This window comes from Vigna angularis, chromosome 3 (assembly GCF_016808095.1).
Source record: "Vigna angularis cultivar LongXiaoDou No.4 chromosome 3, ASM1680809v1, whole genome shotgun sequence".
NCBI lineage: Eukaryota > Viridiplantae > Streptophyta > Magnoliopsida > Fabales > Fabaceae > Vigna > Vigna angularis.
In genome coordinates, this window is record NC_068972.1 from 19633069 (window position 1) to 19655049 (window position 21981).

The 21981-nt window shown below is 33.9% G+C and overlaps 3 protein-coding genes across 3 annotated transcripts; 1 reads left to right on the plus strand and 2 right to left on the minus strand.

The window, feature by feature from the left end:
• Positions 1–8030: 8030 nt before the first annotated feature.
• On the plus strand, positions 8031–12530 carry LOC108326447 (cellulose synthase A catalytic subunit 4 [UDP-forming]). Its single transcript, XM_052875524.1, has 10 exons — positions 8031–8109; positions 8257–8314; positions 8474–8567; positions 8891–9503; positions 9610–9747; positions 9939–10064; positions 10146–10358; positions 10448–10858; positions 11084–11434; positions 11862–12530. Exons 1-10 carry the CDS (start codon positions 8044–8046, stop codon positions 12438–12440), a joined length of 2649 nt encoding a protein of 882 aa, XP_052731484.1. The 5' UTR covers positions 8031–8043; the 3' UTR covers positions 12441–12530.
• A 4-nt stretch (positions 12531–12534) lies between these two features.
• LOC108326446 (uncharacterized) lies at positions 12535–14463 on the minus strand. The gene is made up of 4 exons (XM_017559957.2): positions 14215–14463; positions 13997–14091; positions 12926–13892; positions 12535–12837 (listed from the first exon to the last, which is right to left on the minus strand). The coding sequence occupies exons 1-4, from the start codon at positions 14275–14277 to the stop codon at positions 12742–12744; spliced, it is 1221 nt and encodes a 406-aa protein (XP_017415446.1). The 5' UTR covers positions 14278–14463; the 3' UTR covers positions 12535–12741.
• Positions 14464–15239: 776 nt separating this feature from the next.
• On the minus strand, positions 15240–20938 carry LOC108325464 (exocyst complex component EXO84B-like). The gene is made up of 7 exons (XM_017558542.2): positions 20581–20938; positions 20327–20424; positions 18940–19981; positions 18034–18528; positions 17578–17760; positions 16229–16353; positions 15240–15832 (listed from the first exon to the last, which is right to left on the minus strand). Exons 1-7 carry the CDS (start codon positions 20764–20766, stop codon positions 15490–15492), a joined length of 2472 nt encoding a protein of 823 aa, XP_017414031.2. The 5' UTR covers positions 20767–20938; the 3' UTR covers positions 15240–15489.
• Positions 20939–21981: the final 1043 nt, after the last annotated feature.

Consider the following 21981-nt stretch of genomic DNA (forward strand, 5'->3'; position numbering starts at 1 on the left):
TCATCTTGATTCTATAATTGTTAATCAATAATATTTTAGTTACTTCAATACATAACATACCAATCTCAATTAAACTATATTTCCTAAACTTTTAATTATATTAACATATTTACTTACCACATTCCACATGGAGTGGATGTAAATCAAAACTAACAAGCACTGATTAGTCCAATGATCTTTCTAATAGAAACCTCATCAAGCTAGGTTAGAAGAGATGCTATGGAAGATGGTCCCTTTAGTGATGATGGTGTGGAAATTATGGGCAAAATGTGGAAGCTATGGATGGACAAGGGTGAAAAGCTCACAACCTAGGGCGATGTTATGGCTGGAAAAGTTTCATGAGTTACTCTAGTCCTCATCTTAGGATAAGTAGTATGACAAAAAATGGGCAACATAACGTTACTCAACGTTAAAGATGATTACAAGAGATGAGACACCTCTATTTATAGGCTATGGGTGTTTCCTAAAAACCAAAATTTTGCATGTCAACCCTACCATGCAATCCTTGCCCTAAACTAGGGGCCTTTTCTAGTTACCTTCCAGTCACCGAGAGTTCTCTTTCCTCATCCCTCCTTACTTCAGTACACATCCACCAAAACACATCAATCACTTCTTCTATTCAAGTCACTCTCCTTTGTCTATGCATCACCAACTCTAAAATGATCATTGAATGCATATGTTCGATGTAATCAGTCTATAAATCCAAAACCAATAAATGCTCCAAAAAACTAAGGGTGACAAAACAAGCAAGTGAGACTCATCATTGGTTCCTAAAAAAGGATGGTCGAACTAACCCTTCAAACAAAAATGGACCATTAGTGATAATTTGTCTCATACAGCACGGATTGACAGTCTAGGCCGAATTAGCTCGTCACTTTTTTTAAAAAAGTTTTTATTTTTTATTTTTTAATTTGGTTTCAATTTTTTAAATTTTTTTATTTTTAAAGTTTATTTGTATATACATATAAATTAATATTAAAAATATATTTAATTATATAAAGTATTTTTTTAACTTTTAATTAATTAATTAATATTTTCAATTAAATAAATTAAAAATAATTATTACATTTATATGTTAATTTTTTTATAACTAATAATTAGAATTTAATTTATAAATATTAATTATTTAAATTATAATAATATTATTATTTATACCTTTGAAAAATATAATATAGAAAAGTTAATTTTTTAAATTTTAAAAAAAATAGTAACAGATTTAGTTAAAAAATTTAAGGACACAATATATCACAAAAATTTAATAGACTTAATTAAAAATTCTCAAAATTGACCATTGTCACGCCCCAATAATTACTCCGCTGAGTCACCACTGTGCTCTCATTAATGCACCGTGACACGCACACCCTTCCATTTAAAACGCACTCACACTCACACTGCATGCATGCTGACAAGTGTCACTTTGGAGCGTTTTAAAACATTAGTGGGATCCAAGTGGCAGCCGACGAGTGGACGTTCGTCCTGCCTGGGAAGAGAAACTTGAATTTCTGGAAAACTCTTCCCATTCCTCTGCACACTTCATCTCCTTCCTCAAACTCTCTGACCTCTCAAATTCTCTACCTTCTCTCTAGAACCTCCATTCTTCCCTCTACCATAACTCACGATTCTCCTTCTTCGATCCAGTTTCAGAAACCGTAGAGGAGATCCAGACGTCCTGAGCTTTCCATCAAACCGAACCATTTCCAGTTCTGGTAAGTTCACTTGGACGTTCGTTTCTGGAACCTCTGCAAACTTTGATCCAACTGCATGCATGGGCGTGAACTCAGTTCTTTCGTTTTCTTTTGTAAATTTTAGTTGAAGAGTTTAAGAGGAACGTTGAGAATAGAAAGTCACTTTGGACGAGTAGAAACCACTCATCTTAGAACGCGCACTACAATCCGGGTAAGGGAAGCTTATTAAATTTAATTCGTATGGTTGTCGTGTACTGTATGAACATTTTGTGTGTCGCATGAAGTATGAACTGTGTTATTTGATTGTTGGTATATGATCATAAGTATGAGTTGATATGAGTATTTGAAAATATGAAAAATATATGTATGCTGAGAAATGAGTGAATGTAAGTGAAACTTGAATATGAACTTTTCTATGATAACGTACGTCCGACATTAAACGGTTCTTGACTGTTTGGTGTTCTAGTAAAACTCTTTGAATTGAAATACTTTCATTCGGGAAGATTTCTGGTCGAGGTTGAGCTGTGTCGATCCTTTACTTAGAGCTCATAATGAGCAGTGTCGATCACCTTTGTAACTACAGATCTTCCATCTGTGTCGACCTACCGTGTCGATCACCTTTGTTATTACAGATCTTCCATCTGTGTCGACCTACCATGTCGACCACCTTTTTGACTACAGATCATCCATCTGTGTCGACCTACTGTGTCGATCACCCTTGTGACTACAGATCATCCATCTGTGTCGACCTACCGTGTCGATCACCTTTGTGACTACAGATCATCCATCTGTGTCGACCTACTGTGTCGATCACCCTTGTGAATACAGATCATCCATCTGTGTCGACCGACAGTGTCGATTAACCTTGATTAATACAGGTCGTCCATCTATTTGGTAATTGGTTCTATTCTGTTTTGGAACGGAGTAAATTCTTCTGTTTTGTCCTCCACGGTTGTCCTCATTATGAAGGGGGCTGAACGTCGTATTTTTAATAAAGTGGAACATAGAATGAAAATGTATTTAAGAGAATGAATTAAGATGTGCGAACACTATGAGAACTGAAATTGTGATTGTGGATTTGAACGAGCGTTCCAAGGTGGAACGACTCTTGAATAGGTATTGAGATTGTAAAGTATGAATGTGGCAAGCTTAGCTGGCGGGTCATCCTGATATTCCGTGAGTGCTCGTTCTCAAGTAGAGAGGAGTATGTCATGCGTGGGAATGGCAGGAGGTCTTAGTCCATAACTGTAACTTGGACAGAACGGACTAACCTCAGGTGGCTGCTGACGAGTATTCCAGCTATCACACCTGGGTGCATGGACGTCGTAGCTACACAGAATTCATACAGTCCGGACGGTCGTCTAGTATCAGGATTTTTGGATGACATTTACGTATGAATTGAATGAATATGTTGTGAACTTACTTGCAGTATTTAATATATATGAAATGTATGCATTGGCTTGAATTAAATTCAATAAGCTTACCCTGTGTCTCTTTCTTGTGTTGTTGTTCATCCTTGAACCTTCGTCTGGTCTATGCAATGATCATCCGTGTGGATGTGAGCAGATGGAGAGGCGTTACTGGAAGAAACACTGGAAGATGAAAATTTGGAGGACGCCAATCTCGTAGAAGTGGAAGTGAAGGCCGAACAGTAAAGGCGTTCGGTTTTTAGTTTAGATTAGCGAGCGGCTGTGAGCGAGCGCTCTTGTGTCGATTGTAATAGTCGGACGTTCGGTTTTTGTTTTGTAAACCGTTCGTCCTTATCTTTTTTAGAACGCTCTTTTAGTTATGTACAGTAACGGCCGTTCGGCCTTTTTCGTTAATTGTCGTTTCCCGTGTTTTAAAACTGCCTTGAATTATTAATATATGTGATTATTCTAAGTATATAGTTGATGACTGTATAATTTTGGGATGTTACAACCATACATCAAACTTAATTGAAAAACTTCATGTTAACCATATAAACTGGTTCGTTCTTATGAGACAAAGTTTAAGTAAATAATTGACACGTTGAGTCCAAAACCATCAAAGACACCCACTACAAGAAACTATGGGATTAGCGTCCCAATTAAACAGAAATTAAATTATAATCATTATGGTTTCATCTATTATACTGGTTAATGTAATATCATTAGTTGGTTATTTAAAATAAAGGATATTATTTATCTTGATATTGGATACATAAATTTTTAAGACAATGACACATTTATGCTCTTTTTTATCTAAAATATTTATTATACAATTACTTTTTTTATCTTTCCTATTTTATATCATATATTCTATCACTGTATTTGTTTTTCTCTTTCTAAATGTAAATGAAAGGTAAATCAATATTTTGAATTCTCACCAATAAAAAATGGACAACGTGACAGTTTAATAGTAAGGGATTGTAAATCCAAAACCTAGAAGCAACATATGTTTGAAGCATCAATTTAAATTATTTTTTTCCTTTTGTATCAACAAAAATTAACTAATACATAAAGCTGCAAAAGCTTTAGATTCAGTGATAACTGAACTTTTTTATATTTAAAAAATAATATTTATTTAATAATATAGAGGTAGTATTATTGCGAAATTTATTCATGAATGACTTTTATTGTTGTTATTTTGAAGAAAGTGAGAATGAAAACAAAAAAAGCAATAAAGAATTATATACAAAAATTCAAAGTTAGAAAAGTTTAGGGTATTATTAAGTTTTAAGTTTGATGAGATTGATTCGTAAAAATTCTTTCAAAAATTCATTTATATAAAAATAGTAATTAAATGTGGACTGGGAATACCTTTCAATAGATAATAGTTTATTAGTTGGCTAGTCTTAAAATTTTGAATAAATAAAATAATTTAATTATTTTTTTTTGTCGTTCTGTCAATAAATAAAGCAATTTACGCTTATGAAATTAAATAACTATAAAGTATCTTTCCTTCATTGCCGGTAATAATAATAAACATGAAATAAGATTTTATGTTTTATCAGTAGCAAGTTGAAGTAAAAATTACAAACTGAAGGGAATTTTCTGAGGAAAGTGAGGAAATTATGAGAAGAAAAGGAAAAGGACGTAAACAGATCCGTTTGTTCGTAGAAAATAAGTTATGAATAAAAGATGTGAAAGTTATGATGTGCGAACTTAAAATTGACGTTTATAAGGCAACAATCTGATACAAAAGAAGGTGCAAATGCAAAGAATTGTTAACAAAAATATGCCTATCCTTTATATTACCATATCTATTGCATAAGACAGTGGCAACAACTAAATGGACAAAAACTAGGAAATAGTTTAGAAATATACAAGTTAGCTTTTGATTTATAGAAAATCTAGTACAATGAGATCAACAATCAACATAGATGCAATGTAAAAAGACAACTTTTGATTTAGCGAAAAACCTGAAACAGTGTTTCCCAGTACACAGTTGAAGGTGGTGTGTGCCCAAAATTTCATCATCAAGCAAGATTTTCAGCTTGTGTTTCGTTTTTAAAATAACTAGCATGTTGTACAACGCAAAAGAGAGAGATGTGGTTCTTAATTTTTTTGTTTATGGATATCTCAGATATGGCACAAAAATTCAGATATTTGTCACGAGCAAATTATTTATATGTGTAGTTTTTATTCTTATCATAATTTTAAAAAATCACTCATCTTATGAAATTAAGTAAATATTATGTAAATATTAATTAAGTCTAACTTACATAAAAAATTAGCATTATTTTTAAACAAAAAACTTTTGAGACAATGAATTTAAGGATGTGATATTATTTGTTGTGTTGTATGATTGTTAATCGTCTAAGTTGATTAATAAGACGAATAATTGACTCTCATAATTTATTAGTGCATTTGTTTATAGGATATGTGACTTAATTCCAACCCACATAAAGATGTCTTTAAAAATTATATCACTTTTAACCTCTTTTTTTTTCTTATATGGTTTTAACTTTGTTAGTTTTATCTAATGTGGAATTTGTACTCCAACTTTATTATTCTTAATGGTATACAAAAATTGAGGAAGTAATTTTTAATATGAGTAAGTACTCCTTATAGTAACGTATTATTGAGCTGAAATATTCAAGAGATACAAAACTAAATAAAAGATATGATTCTATGATAAATATTTTTCATTTAACGTATGCACTTCCATTATTCACGCTTTACATGTTATTGATGTTTAAATTAATTTTTTTTCCATGTTAAACGCATGAAGAGGAAAGTCTTACATCCAAGAAGATTCATTTATCTGAAAATGACCCAATTGGTCCATTACACCAGCTTGCTGACATCATTACAAACGAGTCGATGATGGTTACATGGGATTCTACTGAATTTGGTAGAAACTATGACATCCCATTGTACTTACATAAGGATGATGTCATGGAGCTTGCAGAGGAAAAATGAGTTGAATATTACCCTCCTTCAATTGTGGGTGATGTAAGTCTATGAACCATTCTTTGTATAAAATTGATTTATCTGGTTATATGAAATAATTTCTTTGTTTTATGGTATATGTTTATTGTCAGTGATAATTTGGGGTTCAATGATATCTATGAGTTCATTGATTTCCAACTCACTTATGAAAGCAATAAATTTGATGACATCTAACAATATGTCACCAACTACTTTGGACGGGGAAGGAGATATATTTTGTTCCTTATTTTGTTGGATAAGTGTAGTTTGTTAACTTGAAAGTTTCATATGTGATTTTAAGACATAACAATTAAGTTATAATAGGCGACATTGACACCTACTTGTGGTTTCCCTACCAGACAACATTGTTGTGTGGTTCTGTTAATTGTACAAGTCTCCGCCCAAACATCTCAAACCAGTTGGATTGGTAAGAACCTCAATGTTATGAACTTTATTTGTTATGTAAGTGTATCCTAATACATTCATTTTTTCAAAGTTCATTTGAAGCACATATGATATTGTTAGGAAAATCAACTACTAATGCTAAAAAGCTTAAATGGTTGGCCTTCAAGGTTTGATATTTTGGTCAATACTTTCTTATATTTGTTTTATTCCAGTTATCTTTGTTAGTTAATTATTATTATAACGATATATTGTAAATAAACAAACTGACTCATATGAGTGCAATTACTATGTAATAAATTTGATTTGATGGTGACAACTATTCATACCTATATTACAAGTGACTTGAGAAATGTAAATATTTGCATTTAATAAAAAAAATTGTCCATTGTTTGGAAATCATATATACTAATTGACTTCATTGTGTTTAATGCAAAGATTCAAGACCTTTGTTTTCATAAGGAAAACCCTTGCATAATATGTCGTATATTTGTACAATAGTATGTAGGTGTTAGGTTATAATATAATGTACATTAAAATATGAAAACATTGAGATTTTGTGAAATATATATGGTTATATATAATTATCTATTTTATTGAAAAATATATTCTGGTTAATATTTGTGATGTACGTATTTTATATATTATGCAGGTCTATTATTTTTGTGATATTTATGATCTAAGATGTCACATAAACAGAACCACATTTAAAAAAATGTTGACTTTAAACATGAGTTATGATAAAAACTAAGGTAGAAAAGGTTTTATGGCCTCAGTTCTGAATCCGATGGAGACAATAAATCTTTATATTAAAAAAATAATTTAAATAAAATTGTACCTTTGACACCAGTTCTCTAAGAACCTGTGTCATAAATTTCGAAAATTAAATAATTATTTAAAATCTGACAAGACATGTGATGATGGTTGCTATGGAAACTAGTGTTATAAACCAAAAATAATTATTTTTTTAATTTTAATTTGTTTAATGTCTTGGTTTTTTTTTACGTAAAAGTTTTAACTTTTAATTTCGGTTCTTAACCGAGGTCAAAAAATTTTTTCACCTCGTCTTAATAAATTTGGGTTTTGAAATTGCTATTATAATACGAAAATAACTGTCGTATCCTTTTTCCTGCTCTAGTGAATCCATCTTTTAACAACAAGATCTTAAATGAGTTTTAGACTCCAAAACGGATATCGATTAAAGTAATTAACTCAAACCGTACTATCTCAACATATTTAGAAACATTTGATTACATAATCAGTGAAAATACGTGTAGAAGAAGGTAATAGGGTTTTAAATTAGGTAGAGAGATTAGCTAATACTTGCATGGGCATGCATGCATGCAGAAGTAGCACCTAACAGTACGCAAGTGAAGTTATCATGATTGAGCAAATGAAGTAATTGTCAACTCAAAATCAAATCCTCGACTTGCCAACTCTCAGGGTGATGGTTACATTTCAGTAGTGCTTATCCTTCTTCCTTTATCATCACTCTTAACCCTCCATTTCTTATATTAGCAATACCCTTCTGCTCTCTCGGCAATCCACGCTTGCTAGTTGCAATGGCCATGAGTACTGCCTCAGCTACTGGTTCTCACTCCCGAAATGGATTCCGTTTCTCGGACCACGTATTCACTTTGCTCATTCAATTTTCTCCACCTTATTTCGCTTGCTTCTCCAACTATAATTGTTTTGTTACTCAAAAATTATGATACATTAAATCTTTTAACAATGGATTTGAACGCGCAAAGGTCCTGTTGTGTCTTTTTTTGCAGGAAAATGGAGACTACAATCAACACAACTATGGTCAAGCTTTCTCAGTGGCCGGAAGTGGTGAATGCCTTTTTTTTTTCTATTAATTTAACATTGAAAATGGAAACAAACTTTAACTCCTTAGTAGCTAATTATTCTCCAACACAATGGTTTTCCTATCTCTGGTCTTTCTGTTAATTTGTTTGTACACTTTTTCTGAGTCAGTGTTATGTTCTGTAGAGGATTTTGAAGGACAGAAAGCATTCTACAGCAATGAAGAGAAACGGAAAGATAAGAAAAGTTTAATGAGCAACGACCAAGAAGACGACAATCTGTAAGTTTGTCACCATAATGAATTAAAGAACTCATAATCTATGTAGACTTAAATTTATATATACTATTAGAATAAAACGTTATCCAATTTATTAATGTAAACAAATTTAACACAAACAATGTATATATGAAACTACATTTTTCTATCTTTAACCTTTATTCAATGCAAGAATAAAAAAGTTTACATTGTCAGTACAACAGAAATGATTCTAGATATTAAAATTCTCATAATATATAAAAAACCTTTCCGCTGTAATTTTTTTGGTAATTAAATTCTTGTTGAAACCACAAATGACTAATATTTGGAGGTGTTGCACCTTGCAGTTTGGCTGAGGCAAGGCAACCATTGTGGCGCAAGGTTCCAATAGCTTCAAGCCTAATCAACCCATATCGCATAGTCATAATCTTGCGTGTGGTTATCCTAGTTTTCTTCTTCCACTTGCGCATCACAACTCCAGTGCATGATGCACTTGCCTTATGGATAATCTCTGTAGTCTGTGAAATCTGGCTTGCATTATCTTGGATGGTTGACCAACTCCCCAAGTGGTTCCCTATTACTCGTGAAACTTACCTTGAACGTTTGTCCTTAAGGTTTGAGAGTGAAGGAGAGCCAAACCTTCTAGCCCCGGTTGATATCTTTGTAACCACTGCAGACCCTTTTAAGGAACCACCTATTATAACAGCAAACACGGTTTTATCAGTCTTGTCTGTTGATTACCCTGTTGATAAGGTTAGCTGCTATGTCTCAGATGACAGTGCTTCAATGCTTCTCTTTGATACCTTGTCAGAAACTGCCGAGTTTGCTAGAATATGGGTTCCTTTTTGTAACAAATACAACATTGAGACAAGGGCACCTGAGTTTTATTTCTCTGAGAAACTTGATTACTTGAAAGATAAGGTGCACCCTACATTTGTTAAGGATCGCAGGGCTATGAAGGTGAGGACTACACAAATAAACCATGAAAGTTACTATTGATTTTTCTTTTTTATGCTGCTCTACTGCCCATGTGTGAGTTGAGGCATTTTCCTTTGCACTTTTACAGAGAGAATACGAAGAATTCAAGGTGAAAATTAACATACTGGTTGCAAAGGCTCAGAAGAAACCAGAAGAAGGTTGGGTTATGAAAGACGGTAACCCATGGCCTGGGAGCAACATGGATGATCATCCCGGAATGATTCAGGTTTGGCAATTGCATTCTTTATTGTTGTTTCTTGATTTTGCGTCTGTAACAAAAGTTAATTTTTACTGATTTATGTCCCCTAAATAAAAGTGTTAATTATCTTCAGTCTAAAAATTAATTCTTTCTTCAGAAGTTTGGATACCAACAAAACAAGCACTTAAGAAAATGAAACCACGGACTTGTCTTTGCAGGTATGTCTAGGAAGTACTGGCTCACTGGATAAGGAAGGCAAAGAATTACCTCGGCTTGTGTATGTTTCCAGGGAAAAACGTCCTGGATATCAACACCACATGAAAGCTGGTGCCATGAATGCTCTGGTAAGTAGCTTAAAACCTAAAACTTCAAATATATATCACACAACTGTTTATAATCTTTTCACTGTTCTATTTCTTCAAAAGGTTCGAGTTTCTGCTGTGCTTACGAATGCACCTTTTGCACTAAATCTGGATTGTGACCAATTCATCAATAATAGCAAGGTTCTCAGGGAGTCCATGTGCTTTTTAATGGACCCCCAACTTGGAAAGAAGTTCTGTTATGTCCAATTTCCAAAAAGGTTCAATGGCATCGATTGCAAAGACAGATATGCTAATCACAATACTGTGTTCTTTGATGTAAGGACTATTTTCCTAAACTTATATACAAAATGCAATTTCATTAACTGATCCTTACTCCTTTGAATTTTGCTTTCTTTGTATCATAGATCAACATGAAATGTCTTGATGGGATTCAAGGTCCTCTGTATGTTGGTACTGGATGTGTATTCAACAGGCAAGCATTATATGGCTTTGATCCACTTTCTGATAAAAGGCCAAAGATAAAGAGTTGCTGCTGGCCTTCATCCTGCAGCTGCTGTTGTAGTGACTCCGAGTCTTCATCTGATGACGACACTGATCAGGAACTTGTAGACTTTGATGACGAAGAGGAAGAGGAATTATCCTTCATGTCCATGAAAAGTTTACAGAAACGATTTGGACAATCACCGGTTTTCATTGCTTCTGCTTTGATGGAAGATGGTGGACTTCCCAAAGGCACAAACACCCGAGTACTGATTAAGGAAGCAATTCATGTTATAAGCTGTGACTATGAAGAGAAAACTGAATGGGGAAAAGAGGTAACCCAGTTATTGCAAATGAACTATTTCCCTTTTGCATTCTGTACACAGAAGTCCTTGAAATGAAAATTGTTATATAGATTTGTAGTTAGGGGAGCTCCAACGCACATCAAGAAACAAGAATCCAGTTTTTTAATCAGACATTTATTTCCCTTATGAAAATAGGAGCTTAAATTTCATGACTGCTAAGGAATCGAGTCATCTTGACATTTTGTTCTTCTGCAGATTGGGTGGCTATATGGTTCAGTCACAGAAGACATTTTAACTGGGTTCAACATGCATTGTAGAGGATGGAAATCAGTGTACTGCATGCCAAAGAAAGCCGCTTTTAAGGGATCTGCTCCTATAAATCTATCAGATCGATTACACCAAGTTCTGAAATGGGCTGCTGGTTCTACTGAGATTTTCTTTAGTGGCTATTGTCCTTTGTGGTATGGCTATAGTGGAAAACTGAAATTGCTACAGAGGTTGGCCTACGTTAACTCCATCGTCTATCCATTTACCTCTATCCCCCTGCTGATCTACTGTACAATTCCTGCTGTCTGTCTTCTGACTGGAAAGTTCATCATCCCCACTGTAGGTGCACAGTAATCAATTATTATATTCAATTAACTTGAATACCGCATGCTTTTGGTTTTCTCATTAACATAACAAGAATTATTTTACAAGTTATTGTAGATTACAAATTCATAAGCGGAATTCATTAAATAAGAAGACTCTAAAATTTTTACTTGTCAAAAATTCAGTCAATAGAATTTGTTTGCACTCTTCTTAACAATATATGCTAGCAGTCTAGTACTAAAATTCACAAAATGATAAAGTCTTGAGGAAGAATTCTAAATGATTTTGGCTATAGAGAGAACAACCACGGGATTGAAACTGGTTGAAAATTTGATCAGAATCAATGTTGATTTCTTGCGATTACTTAATACGCGATTACTTTGGAAGAAGGAAAAACAATTTTATTGACAATATCGTCTGACTAAATTTCTCTTTTGTGCAGCTGTCAAACCTTGCTAGCATTTGGTTAATGGCCTTATTTATCTCCATCATCTTAACTTGTGTGCTAGAGCTTCGTTGGAGTGGGGTTAGCATTCATGACTGGTGGCGCAATGAGCAATTCTGGGTCATTGGGGGTGTATCTTCACACCTTTTTGCTGTATTTCAAGGTCTTCTTAAAGTTGGAGGAGTAAACTCTAGCTTCACCGTGAGAGCAAAATCAGCTCATGACACTTCATTTGGACAGTTCCATCTCTTCAAGTGGACTAGTCTTCTAATCCCACCAACAAGTCTTGTGATCTTAAATATGGTGGGAATTGTGGCTGGAATCTCTGATGCCATTAACAATGGCTATGACTCATGGGGACCTTTCTTTGGGAAGCTTTTCTTCTCCTTGTGGGTCATTGTGCACTTGTATCCTTTCCTCAAAGGACTAATGGGAAAGCAAAACAGAACCCCTACCATTGTAGTCCTCTGGTCAATACTTGTAGCCATAATTTTCTCAATGATTTGGGTGAGAATTGATATTTTCTTGCCCAAGCAGACAGGTCCAGCACTCCGACAGTGTGGGATAAGATGCTAAGGGGATGGTGTGTACATGGAGACGAGTATGGGCATTTTTCTACCTTTTGGGGTATTAACTTGTATAAAAAAGTGAACAACAGATTAAAGACCACTTGACCTCACCAAGAGACTGCACAGACATTATTGTTATTACTCGCTATAAACAGCACTTGAATTGCTAATAACATGATGAATATTAAAGCCAAGTACAAATTATAATGGAAAAGTAAACCCTTGACACTCTCACATTTATAATAAAATAAATACATTCCCTGCACAATTCACTCCCTTTACCAAACCACACACTATTGCAAGCGAGTCTAAAATACACGAGGAACATAAGAAGCAGCACCTCTATTCAAAGCTTTCTCTAATCTTGTCTCAAAAGGGGTTGAGTGCCAATTCACTCTCTTATCCTGCACAACCACACCAACGTATGTCCAAATCAGAATTCACCCTCAACTTAGGAGTAACAACATCTCTTAAAATTCACCTCATCTTTACCTCTCTGTACTTGCTTGTTGAGTTCGGAATTCCTTTAAAGGAAGAGGCTGAGCCAGAACCTTCCGATGAGGCTGCAAAATTCCAGTAGGTCCCAACAGTGCCGATAATAGGCATTTCATCTGGACTCCTACTAGGTGACTTTCTTGGAGAAGAAGTAGCCGAAAATTGTTTGATCTCCTCTAATGTCAATGCACCTAAAATTGGCCTATCTTCGTGACTTAACACAGAATATGGACTTTGTGGGGTGCTCCTGTCAGGGGTACCAGGAAATAAAGTCGCTGAGCCAGCCTTGTTGTTAGCAGGTGTAGTCATTGGTGAGACCAACCAATTTGACAGGCTGGCATCAACAGGGATCTCCTGGTTCAACTTCTTTGGTGTGTCACTTTCTGATTTCAAGCTGAAAGGTGATTCTTCCACACCTTCCCCAAACTCATTTTCTTTCTGAGGTCTTAAGGGTGTTTTCTTAGACTTCACAACTTTCCACTGAGTGAGATTCTCCACTGGTTTCAGTACAGGATGAACATAAACACTTCTGTCTCTGGCATTGAGGTTGGACTCGATTGACTTCACATCAACCTCTTCAGCAAACACATGATCAGCAGCAGCAGTTGCTACCGTTCCATCTTCTCCAAAGTCCTCCCCGAATTCTTTGCACTCTTCTCTGATGACATCATCATCATCCTCATCACTAAGATCACTGTCCTCATAATCAATCTCTTCCTCCTCATCCTCACTGTCCCGGCAATTCTGGTACCTATGGTTGGGTGGGTAAGACCCCGTTGAAGAAACACAACTATTATCTTCAGAGGAAGATGTCTTTGGATGAACCAAAGCTTCCTCCTTTCCACCATCCTCATTCTTCCTCTCTCCAACTTCATCCACCAAAGAAGGTTCATAGGTCTTCACGTTTGAATCAAATGTCACTTTCTTTCTGCTACTAACACTCAGTTGCTCCGCACTTTTCTCACTGCATCAACCAGAGAGGCAGCAAACAACATTTATCTCTATCCAAAAGCTTCAAAAATAGAAAGCAACGAATGAAATAGAAGATCATGGATTGAGACTACTTACAGGAGTTGTGGTATAGGGTTAACGGCATTTTTGGAGCAATCCGGAACCAAAGAGACAGTAGGTTGCTCTTGCTTGCCATTGCTACTACCATTTCTCTGAAAAAAAGGATAAAAGAAAGAAAGAAATTAACTGGGCTCTGTTGGCTGCTGATAAAACTGGAAAGAAAAGATCTCATTTTTATAAAAAACTAAAAAGACAAGAAAAGGAAAGTTTCTTACAAGAACCTTGCGCCTGTTGTTTGAGTGTTTGGAGGAACCAAAACAACCAAAAAAGCAACCCATTCAGAGGAAGAATGTTTGGAAGAAGGGTAGAAGGGTGAGGAAGAGTGGGAGTGGTGGCATCAAATACATGTAATTTGACTGAGGGGAAGAAGAAGAAGAAAGAAAAAAGAAAGAGGAAGAGCGTGATGGGGCCTCAGAAACGGTCAACAAACCTCAAAGCCTCTTTCTCCTTTCACCAAAATTATATTTTATTTGAAAAAGTGGAAACTAACCGTTACATAGTATCAGTGTGTAAAAGGGAATTAATTCGAATTAAAAACTCCGTTTCTTTCAATCATTAAAGGATTTTGTGGTGTCGTGTCTTCGTTTTTCCAATGAATTATTGCATCAGAGATTCAAATTAGTTTTAAATTTGCTCCATCACCGTAACAGGGATGTCTGCGCGGTACGGGTAAACAGCTACCCGATACTTTTTTGCTATCAAACTTCTATGATTGTCAAGTTTTTTATAAAACTAAAAATAAAAATAATTAAAAATATATTTAAAAAATTCAAAAAAATCACGTTACTTTTTAAAGGGTTAATACGAATTAACATATCTAATTATTTTAATTTTTCAAAAATAAAAACTTAATTAAGATAAAAAATTTGAAAAACCTATTTAAAAAAAAATCACGAAAAATAAAACCTTTTTTATTTGATTAAACTTTTATTAATTGATTCACTGTAACAACTTTATATATTTACACAAAAAGCCTTAACTCCTTACTTTTTTATTTATTTATTCCAAGTCGGATATGAATGATATTCCTTCCCTAACGTAAAAGAGATATTAGACTTCTCTATTGTTAATTGAAATAATTACAATATTGTTATAAATTAGTTAGTCTCTTATAATTGATTTCTGTGTGTAATTTATAATCAATGCTACAATACGCAACTGAAAAATAACATTCAAAATAGTATTCCTTCTTTTCTTCTTTTTGATCTTTGTTTCATTTTCAGTCTTTGAATATGGTATGAGATAAGTTTTACATTAGGTGCCATAAATAAAAACATAAAGTTAAAATTGAATAAACGTATAACTATAAATTATATAAATGGTGATCATTAGTCTGGTTTTGATTTGGATTCCTTGGATTTGAGTCCTATTTCGCCCAAATGTTAGGATCAGCTCTTTTTTTTTTCTATCATTTGCCTCTTTCAAAATCAGTATTCTCTGATTGCAAAGTGCTCATAGAAGGTGTTCTCAAATTTGAAGTGTCTCTAGTATCAACATAAACTCCCTTCAGTAATGATCCCCTCTTCAGGGCTAAATACTATGTCTGGTGAAGATGTTTTTGCATCAACAGTAACTTCTGTTTCGTGTTTGGCAATCTCATCTCTCCCTGCATCCACCACTGCATCTAAATTATTCTCTGAAGAATTTGATTCAACTTCCTCGGAAAAATCACTGCCATATGCGGATTGTTTGATTTGGTTCTCATGCTCATGTGACTCCTCTGTGATGGCAACTAGATGCTCCTCTGGTTGCAAACTTGCTTTCTCAATTTCCAACAGCTTTTGAATTGTTTTAGTAGCAGCATCTATTACCCAATCATCTTCATCTGCATCTCTAAAAAGGAACACCAGAACACCATCAGGAGATATCTCTATATTAGGCAATGTTTAAAACTTTGGTTACCTTTAATATCATGACAACCTCCCATTATATAGAGTGTATTTGTGAATATTATAAAGATAGGAATAATGGGGAAACTATATTATCATCAAAGGAAGTTCTTTATGAAGAATAAAAGAGAGAAAAATAATGGAACAAATGATGTGATTTCAGATGAACCATGGCTTGATTCTAATAGAATCATACAAGAGAACTCAAAGGGTCTGTCTGGTTATGAACGTGCATTTTGTTTGAGAAATGTGTCGTAGTGGTTAGATAGTTTTGGGTTCAGAGCTTTGATTAATAAAGAACACTAAATTTCTAAAAGCACTATAAATAAGAATGCATTACTTGAAAGGATCTAGTCCAGCTGAATTGAAGGTTGATTTCATGAGAGTGAGAAGGAGTAAAGGATCGTCGGAGAAATATCCTCCATACATTCCAATTTCCACCAAGAATTGCACGTCCAAAAGAAACTGCTCAATGGAGAAAGAAAATGGATAAGAATCACTTTACATGATTAAAATTGTGATATATGAGATTTCCAAGGCATAAACCAAGGACAGACTCATCTATATGGTTCTTATACCATATGATACCAATTCTTGAACTATCTTTTCCAGGCATCCATTCTTGTATTCACCATACCCTATCTTCCACCCCTCCACACAACCATGATCTCAGCTCTGAATACTAGTTGATAGATTCAGAAAGAGAATTATACAGAAAGATACACTTTTATTCATACAAGGTCTATTCCTTACCAATGAAGTAGGAAATTAGACAAGAACTCTATTACAACTGAGGTATTTCGAGAGACCTCACTCTCCATAACCTTCCTTTAAACTAAGATTCAAAAGACATAGCATCCTCCCACCCACCCAAACAGACTGTTTTATGATGCCCCTGACAGTTATAACATAACTGTCTTAACTGTCATGTTTTTTTTCCTTCTACTATAGATAATACCAAACCTATCACCATATTAATAAATAGATTTTAAGTTTAACTCAAATTTATAAAACCAGATTGTAAAATGAGTTTTGCAACCACTTATATTGATCTCATCTCTACTAATGTAAGATCTCTAACATATTTTTCCTAACTAATTTGTTCCAACAAACATATAGTCTCGAAAATGGATTTATCTTTGGGTTAATATCAGTGTCAATATGAGATTTACTGAGTGCTTTAAAGAGACCCTTGCTAGTTGATTTTGCCAACTGGAGGTTAAGAAAGAAAATGTTTCAAGAATTTTCACCATTTAAAATTTGAACACGCTTACTTAGACACCAGATTTAAACTACATCAAACTTTCTCTACAAAATTGAACATTTCTACTAAGCCTCACATCTGAAGTCAATTGAATTTTGTGATTAAGAATGTAGGAATATTGCTGTATATTACATCAAAGGTGTTAGAGATTTGGAATATATTCTCGCCAGTAAACATACACAAAAAATATGAACAACCCAAGAAGCTAGTGTCTTCCAGAAATGTTGGTGAATTTTGGGTACAAACAGGAACACACTGACATGGAAATGATCAAAATTTCATAGGAACTAGATGACCGGTTTAGAAGGACTCTGCAGTAAATAGGAATAGCAGCCATATTGACAAAAAAAAATAGCAAATTAGCAGCGGTGATGCTTTTACTCTTTCAGCACAGACCTACAAAGAATAAAGAAGGATAAAAAAACCTGTTTGGCTTCATCAGTTTGTGAGCTCACATTCTCTTCTTCAGTTGCAAGGATCTCTTTGTTTTTGGAAACCCAAATAAACATAGACTCCATTAATTCTCTCAGTAATCCCATCAACCAATTCACTTCAAATACACCCTCTTCCTCAAGTTGTTCTATTTTCCTCAATTCTAGAAATAAAACCTGTCCAAGACAGTGACAAAAAATTTAATCAAAATAAAAATCTTGCATAAATATTTTGGGATGCAAAAATAGATAAGAAATATTAATCTGTGGTTATGTACACCCTTTTTTCTGGTTGTATACCTTTCTTTTATGACAATTTCAAAAATTAAGAAGTGCTGCAAAATAATACCATAACAATCATTATTCTTTAAGTAGTTATTTTCTCGATCTATTGCCTTCATATACCATAACAATCATTAGTCTTTAAGTGGTTATTTGTCAAAATAATACCTGAAATATACCAGAGGGCGTTAGATTGTGGATGGTGTTAGCTTCCAACTGGCCATTGCAATGACTGTCTGAAGATATTTCATGTCTATGGTAAGTACACAATACTCTGAGAATTAATTGCTGGCAGAACACGTTTCTCAACTTATTAGAACCCTCTTCAATAAACAATAAGAAATCATTAAGTCCTTGGTGCTGATGAACAATTGAAAGGTTTCCCCAGACTTGTAATTCTGCCTGATCAGTGCAGCTAAAGATATTTTTTACCATGATAGAGAGAAACCGCACTAACGTTGATAAATTGGCCAAAATAGAAACCTGTTGTGGTAGTGACTCAGCAAACTTCATTCGTGGACTACCTTGTTCAGTTGAACTTGTTTCATAAGCAAGGGCTCTTTCAAGTATAGCAATATACTCTGTGAAGAGGTTAGTGATTCCACTAATGACTAAACTCCCCATTTGAAGGGAAACTAAGGGAGAAATATCTTCTATCATGGCCTGATTATAAACAAATAATAACATTAAATAATAAAATTAACAATACTAATCTTTCCTACTTTTTTCATGCAATGGTATCCGCTTATAATGCAAGCCAAACAGAAAAGAAAGTGGTAAAATGATAAGTTCTCTTTAATTTATACAATTTTTACGTTATCAAAGTCTAAAAAAAATGCAAGTATGCCCCTTTGTTTTAATAATAAGGGATGGCAATTTTATAGGCTGATGATTGGTAAGTCTTAGTAGATAGTTCTGCAAATCTAAGCGAAGAGGTCCTGCCATCGTAGCATTGACAAAAAACTACCAAAATTGCAGTTTGGTTACAATGTGGGAATTTCTATATTAACATGTCACCTACTCATCTTTTGCGATTTACTTTACATTATATAGCAATCTATATATAGAACAAACCTGCAATAATGTCAGAACCTTTCGGCCACTAGTAGTTAGCAAGCAGTAGTCATGTTGTTCCCCAACAGCTAGAGTTGAAGATCCAGCCCCAACAAACACTCCAGACACAAGATACTTCTCTAAAATCCAAGGATCGCTCACTGAGAAGATTGCAATCACTTTCTTAAAATGCTTTATATGCGTGTTTAAAATCTCTTCCACGCAGGGACAGAGATGCTTCACTAAGTATGGCTGCAACACTAATTTCTGATTTTCTAATAAAGAACAATAAATGACAGCAAACTTGACTGCTTTTATGACAGAAGACAATCCTCCACTCATTGCCGAGGTGCCTTTAATGTATCTATCAAAACAAATGATAAATGACTTTGTTTCTTCATAAGCCCAAAGCATGAGTTCTGAGGTACATGAAGAAGTCTCTCCACACAACATCACAAAGCTCCTTGCTGCTTGTGAAATGATTGAGAACACGAACCTTGCAAGTTCCCTTATATATAACTCACTTGAAGATAACTTTGCCCACTGTAAATTATCTGTTCCAGTCACAATACGCAAATGGTAATGCTTGAGCAATAGATCAATAGCAAGTTGACTATCACCAAGTCTGCAAAGTTTTTCTAGTGCCCTCTGAAGTTCCGGTCCTGCTGTTCTTTTATTCTCAGCTATTTGTGCAAACTGTTGTATAAGCATGGACTTTTTCTCAGAAATTGCGGATTCATACAACATCATCTCACTATGGGAACAATCTTGCAACAGAAGGCTTTGATAATGCTCATCTGCAGATTCTAGAAAGTGCAGGGCTTCATCTATCTTGTTTTCTGACATGCGAATATCCAAATTCTCTAAACATTCATTGACAAGAGCTTCCAATTCTCTGGGGGGAGATGGGACAACATTTACATGATCTTCGAAGGTTATATCTATGGACAATATCTTTGGATATATTCGATCTATAAGATCCTTTACTCGTCTTCTATGAGATACAAAATGGTTTTCCATTTGCACAAGCTCATTTTCCATTTCTCTAGCTTCCTCCAGTACTCTACACATAGAGAGCATAACACCGTCACCACCAAAATACTATTTCCCAGTCCACCTTCTATAGAATAATCATTTAACATAAACTATCCTCATTGTTGTTTCTCACATCTCTTAATATTTTAACAAGAGATGTTATTTTTTACTTTCCATAACAGTGTCCGTTTTCAAATGAAATTCCTTAAGCAACAAAAAAATGTTCATTTCACAAAAAAGAAATTGCACCCTCTCTTCAATTCTCTCACGTGATCATGGAATTACATTAATATACTTCAACATGGACCCACAATCACATAGGATATAGTATTGAGATAAACATAAAAAGGTAAAAATTGGAGATTTTAATTACCTAAGGAAAGTGGAATACTTGGCATATATGTTTCTCTGTAAATCTTCATTAGCTGCTTCCTTTAGCTCCAGAAGTTCATCACACAAATGCTTAATGCCCTAAATCAATAATCGAACCACAAATAAGCCAAACTAAACCGGAAGAAACATACGTGTTCCATTCTTTTATTTACCTTTGTTCAAGTATTTTAACAATGTTGTCGAGTGAATAATTATGAAAATAAAATTTCCATAAATAAAAGGTGAAGAAAATACTCTTGCAGTTATGGATTCAATTTGAAGGTCGGCGTGAGTGTGAGTGACGGACGGTGAGGCGGCGGAAACGGCGTCGGAGGTGGAATCCGAGGAGTTTTGAGATTCCATGAGAGAGTGGTCTCTGAAGCGGAACTTAGGAGGAGGTGTTAAAGAAGATTCCATTTTCATGCAAAACCAAATAAACATGCTGACATGGTTGAATTATATAGCTTTGTGTTTTTTGTCGTTTATGCTTCGGTAATTCCGTTTCAAACTCAGTGCTTCGTCCTTCATATAGTGTTCGTCAAAATCAAACTTGTTTTCATTGTTATCTTCGATTCGACAAAGAAAGAAACATTCTCTTTTTCATTTTGGGTGCCTTAGCCAGCTGAGCCTCTGATTTTGGCTTATTCTCTGTTCTCACACCTTCATCAACTCTTTTCTTAACATTTCTTTTCAGGTTGACATGCTTATATCATAAAGTAGGCCAAACTCAAATATCATCAACTCAATATATTATACAATAATACTACTTTGAGATAGTTTTAATTTTTAACATTTATTTGAAATCATCATATATATATATATATATATATATATATATATATATATATATATATTTTAGGGAATATATATATATATATATATATATATATATATATATATATAAATGTGTGTGTGAGTGTGTGTTTTACATGAGTGTTTTTGCCACCATGTCAATGTATACAAGCATTATCAACTTAACATCATCTTAGGGGATAAACTTAAAATTTAATCAAACCTATTTTTTATCAAATTCAAATAAGTATTTTTATAAGTACTAATTAGTCTATTCTTTAATTCATGTAAAAACGTTGAGATAAATTATTTTTAGTTAATACTTTATTTACAGATTATAGTTATTCTTTGACTAATGTTTATTAACATTTTCTCAATTAAGGTTCACGAAACTATTTCTTACTTTAATAAAACTAATTGGAATGAGTTCTTATTATTTTATATATATATTGATAAATTTATGCTAGGCATAAAGCATTTAAATGAAGGTTATTATTAAAATAAAAAATAAAAAATGTTTGAGACCAAATGTAATTCACATATAAAATAATAAAAAGACTTTCATCCAACAAATTAAACAATAATAAATATAGAAAATTGATATCTATTATAAAATAAATTAAGAGTTATTATAGATAGTGTAACATCCCAATAAATAGTAATTACCATTAATTAGAACTAATCACATTTACAGAATTAACAGTGCAGTCTTAATTACACAGCTCTTAAAAACCGAACGTACATCAATTACAGGGTTCGGAATATCTAAAAAAAAATACCAAGTTCTAAACGAACGGCTTTCCAAACTAAACAACCGAACGTCCCAAAAATACAACCCAACACACTAACTAATACTAAGCAACG

Coding starts and splice junctions, on each gene's coding strand:
- LOC108326447 (XM_052875524.1), top strand. CDS start 8,044: ATGGCCATGAGTACTGCCTCAGCTACTGGTTCTCACTCCCGAAATGGA. Junction 8,315..8,473: donor TTTCTCAGTGGCCGGAAGTG/GTGAATGCCTTT, acceptor TATGTTCTGTAG/AGGATTTTGAAGGACAGAAA. Junction 10,859..11,083: donor AAACTGAATGGGGAAAAGAG/GTAACCCAGTTA, acceptor GTTCTTCTGCAG/ATTGGGTGGCTATATGGTTC.
- LOC108326446 (XM_017559957.2), bottom strand. CDS start 14,277: ATGGGTTGCTTTTTTGGTTGTTTTGGTTCCTCCAAACACTCAAACAAC. Junction 14,092..14,214: donor ACAACAGGCGCAAGGTTCTT/GTAAGAAACTTT, acceptor CCTTTTTTTCAG/AGAAATGGTAGTAGCAATGG. Junction 12,838..12,925: donor CAACAAGCAAGTACAGAGAG/GTAAAGATGAGG, acceptor GTGGTTGTGCAG/GATAAGAGAGTGAATTGGCA.
- LOC108325464 (XM_017558542.2), bottom strand. CDS start 20,766: ATGTTTATTTGGTTTTGCATGAAAATGGAATCTTCTTTAACACCTCCT. Junction 20,425..20,580: donor TTGAATCCATAACTGCAAGA/GTATTTTCTTCA, acceptor TTATTGATTTAG/GGCATTAAGCATTTGTGTGA. Junction 18,529..18,939: donor AGGTTCTGACATTATTGCAG/GTTTGTTCTATA, acceptor GTTTATAATCAG/GCCATGATAGAAGATATTTC.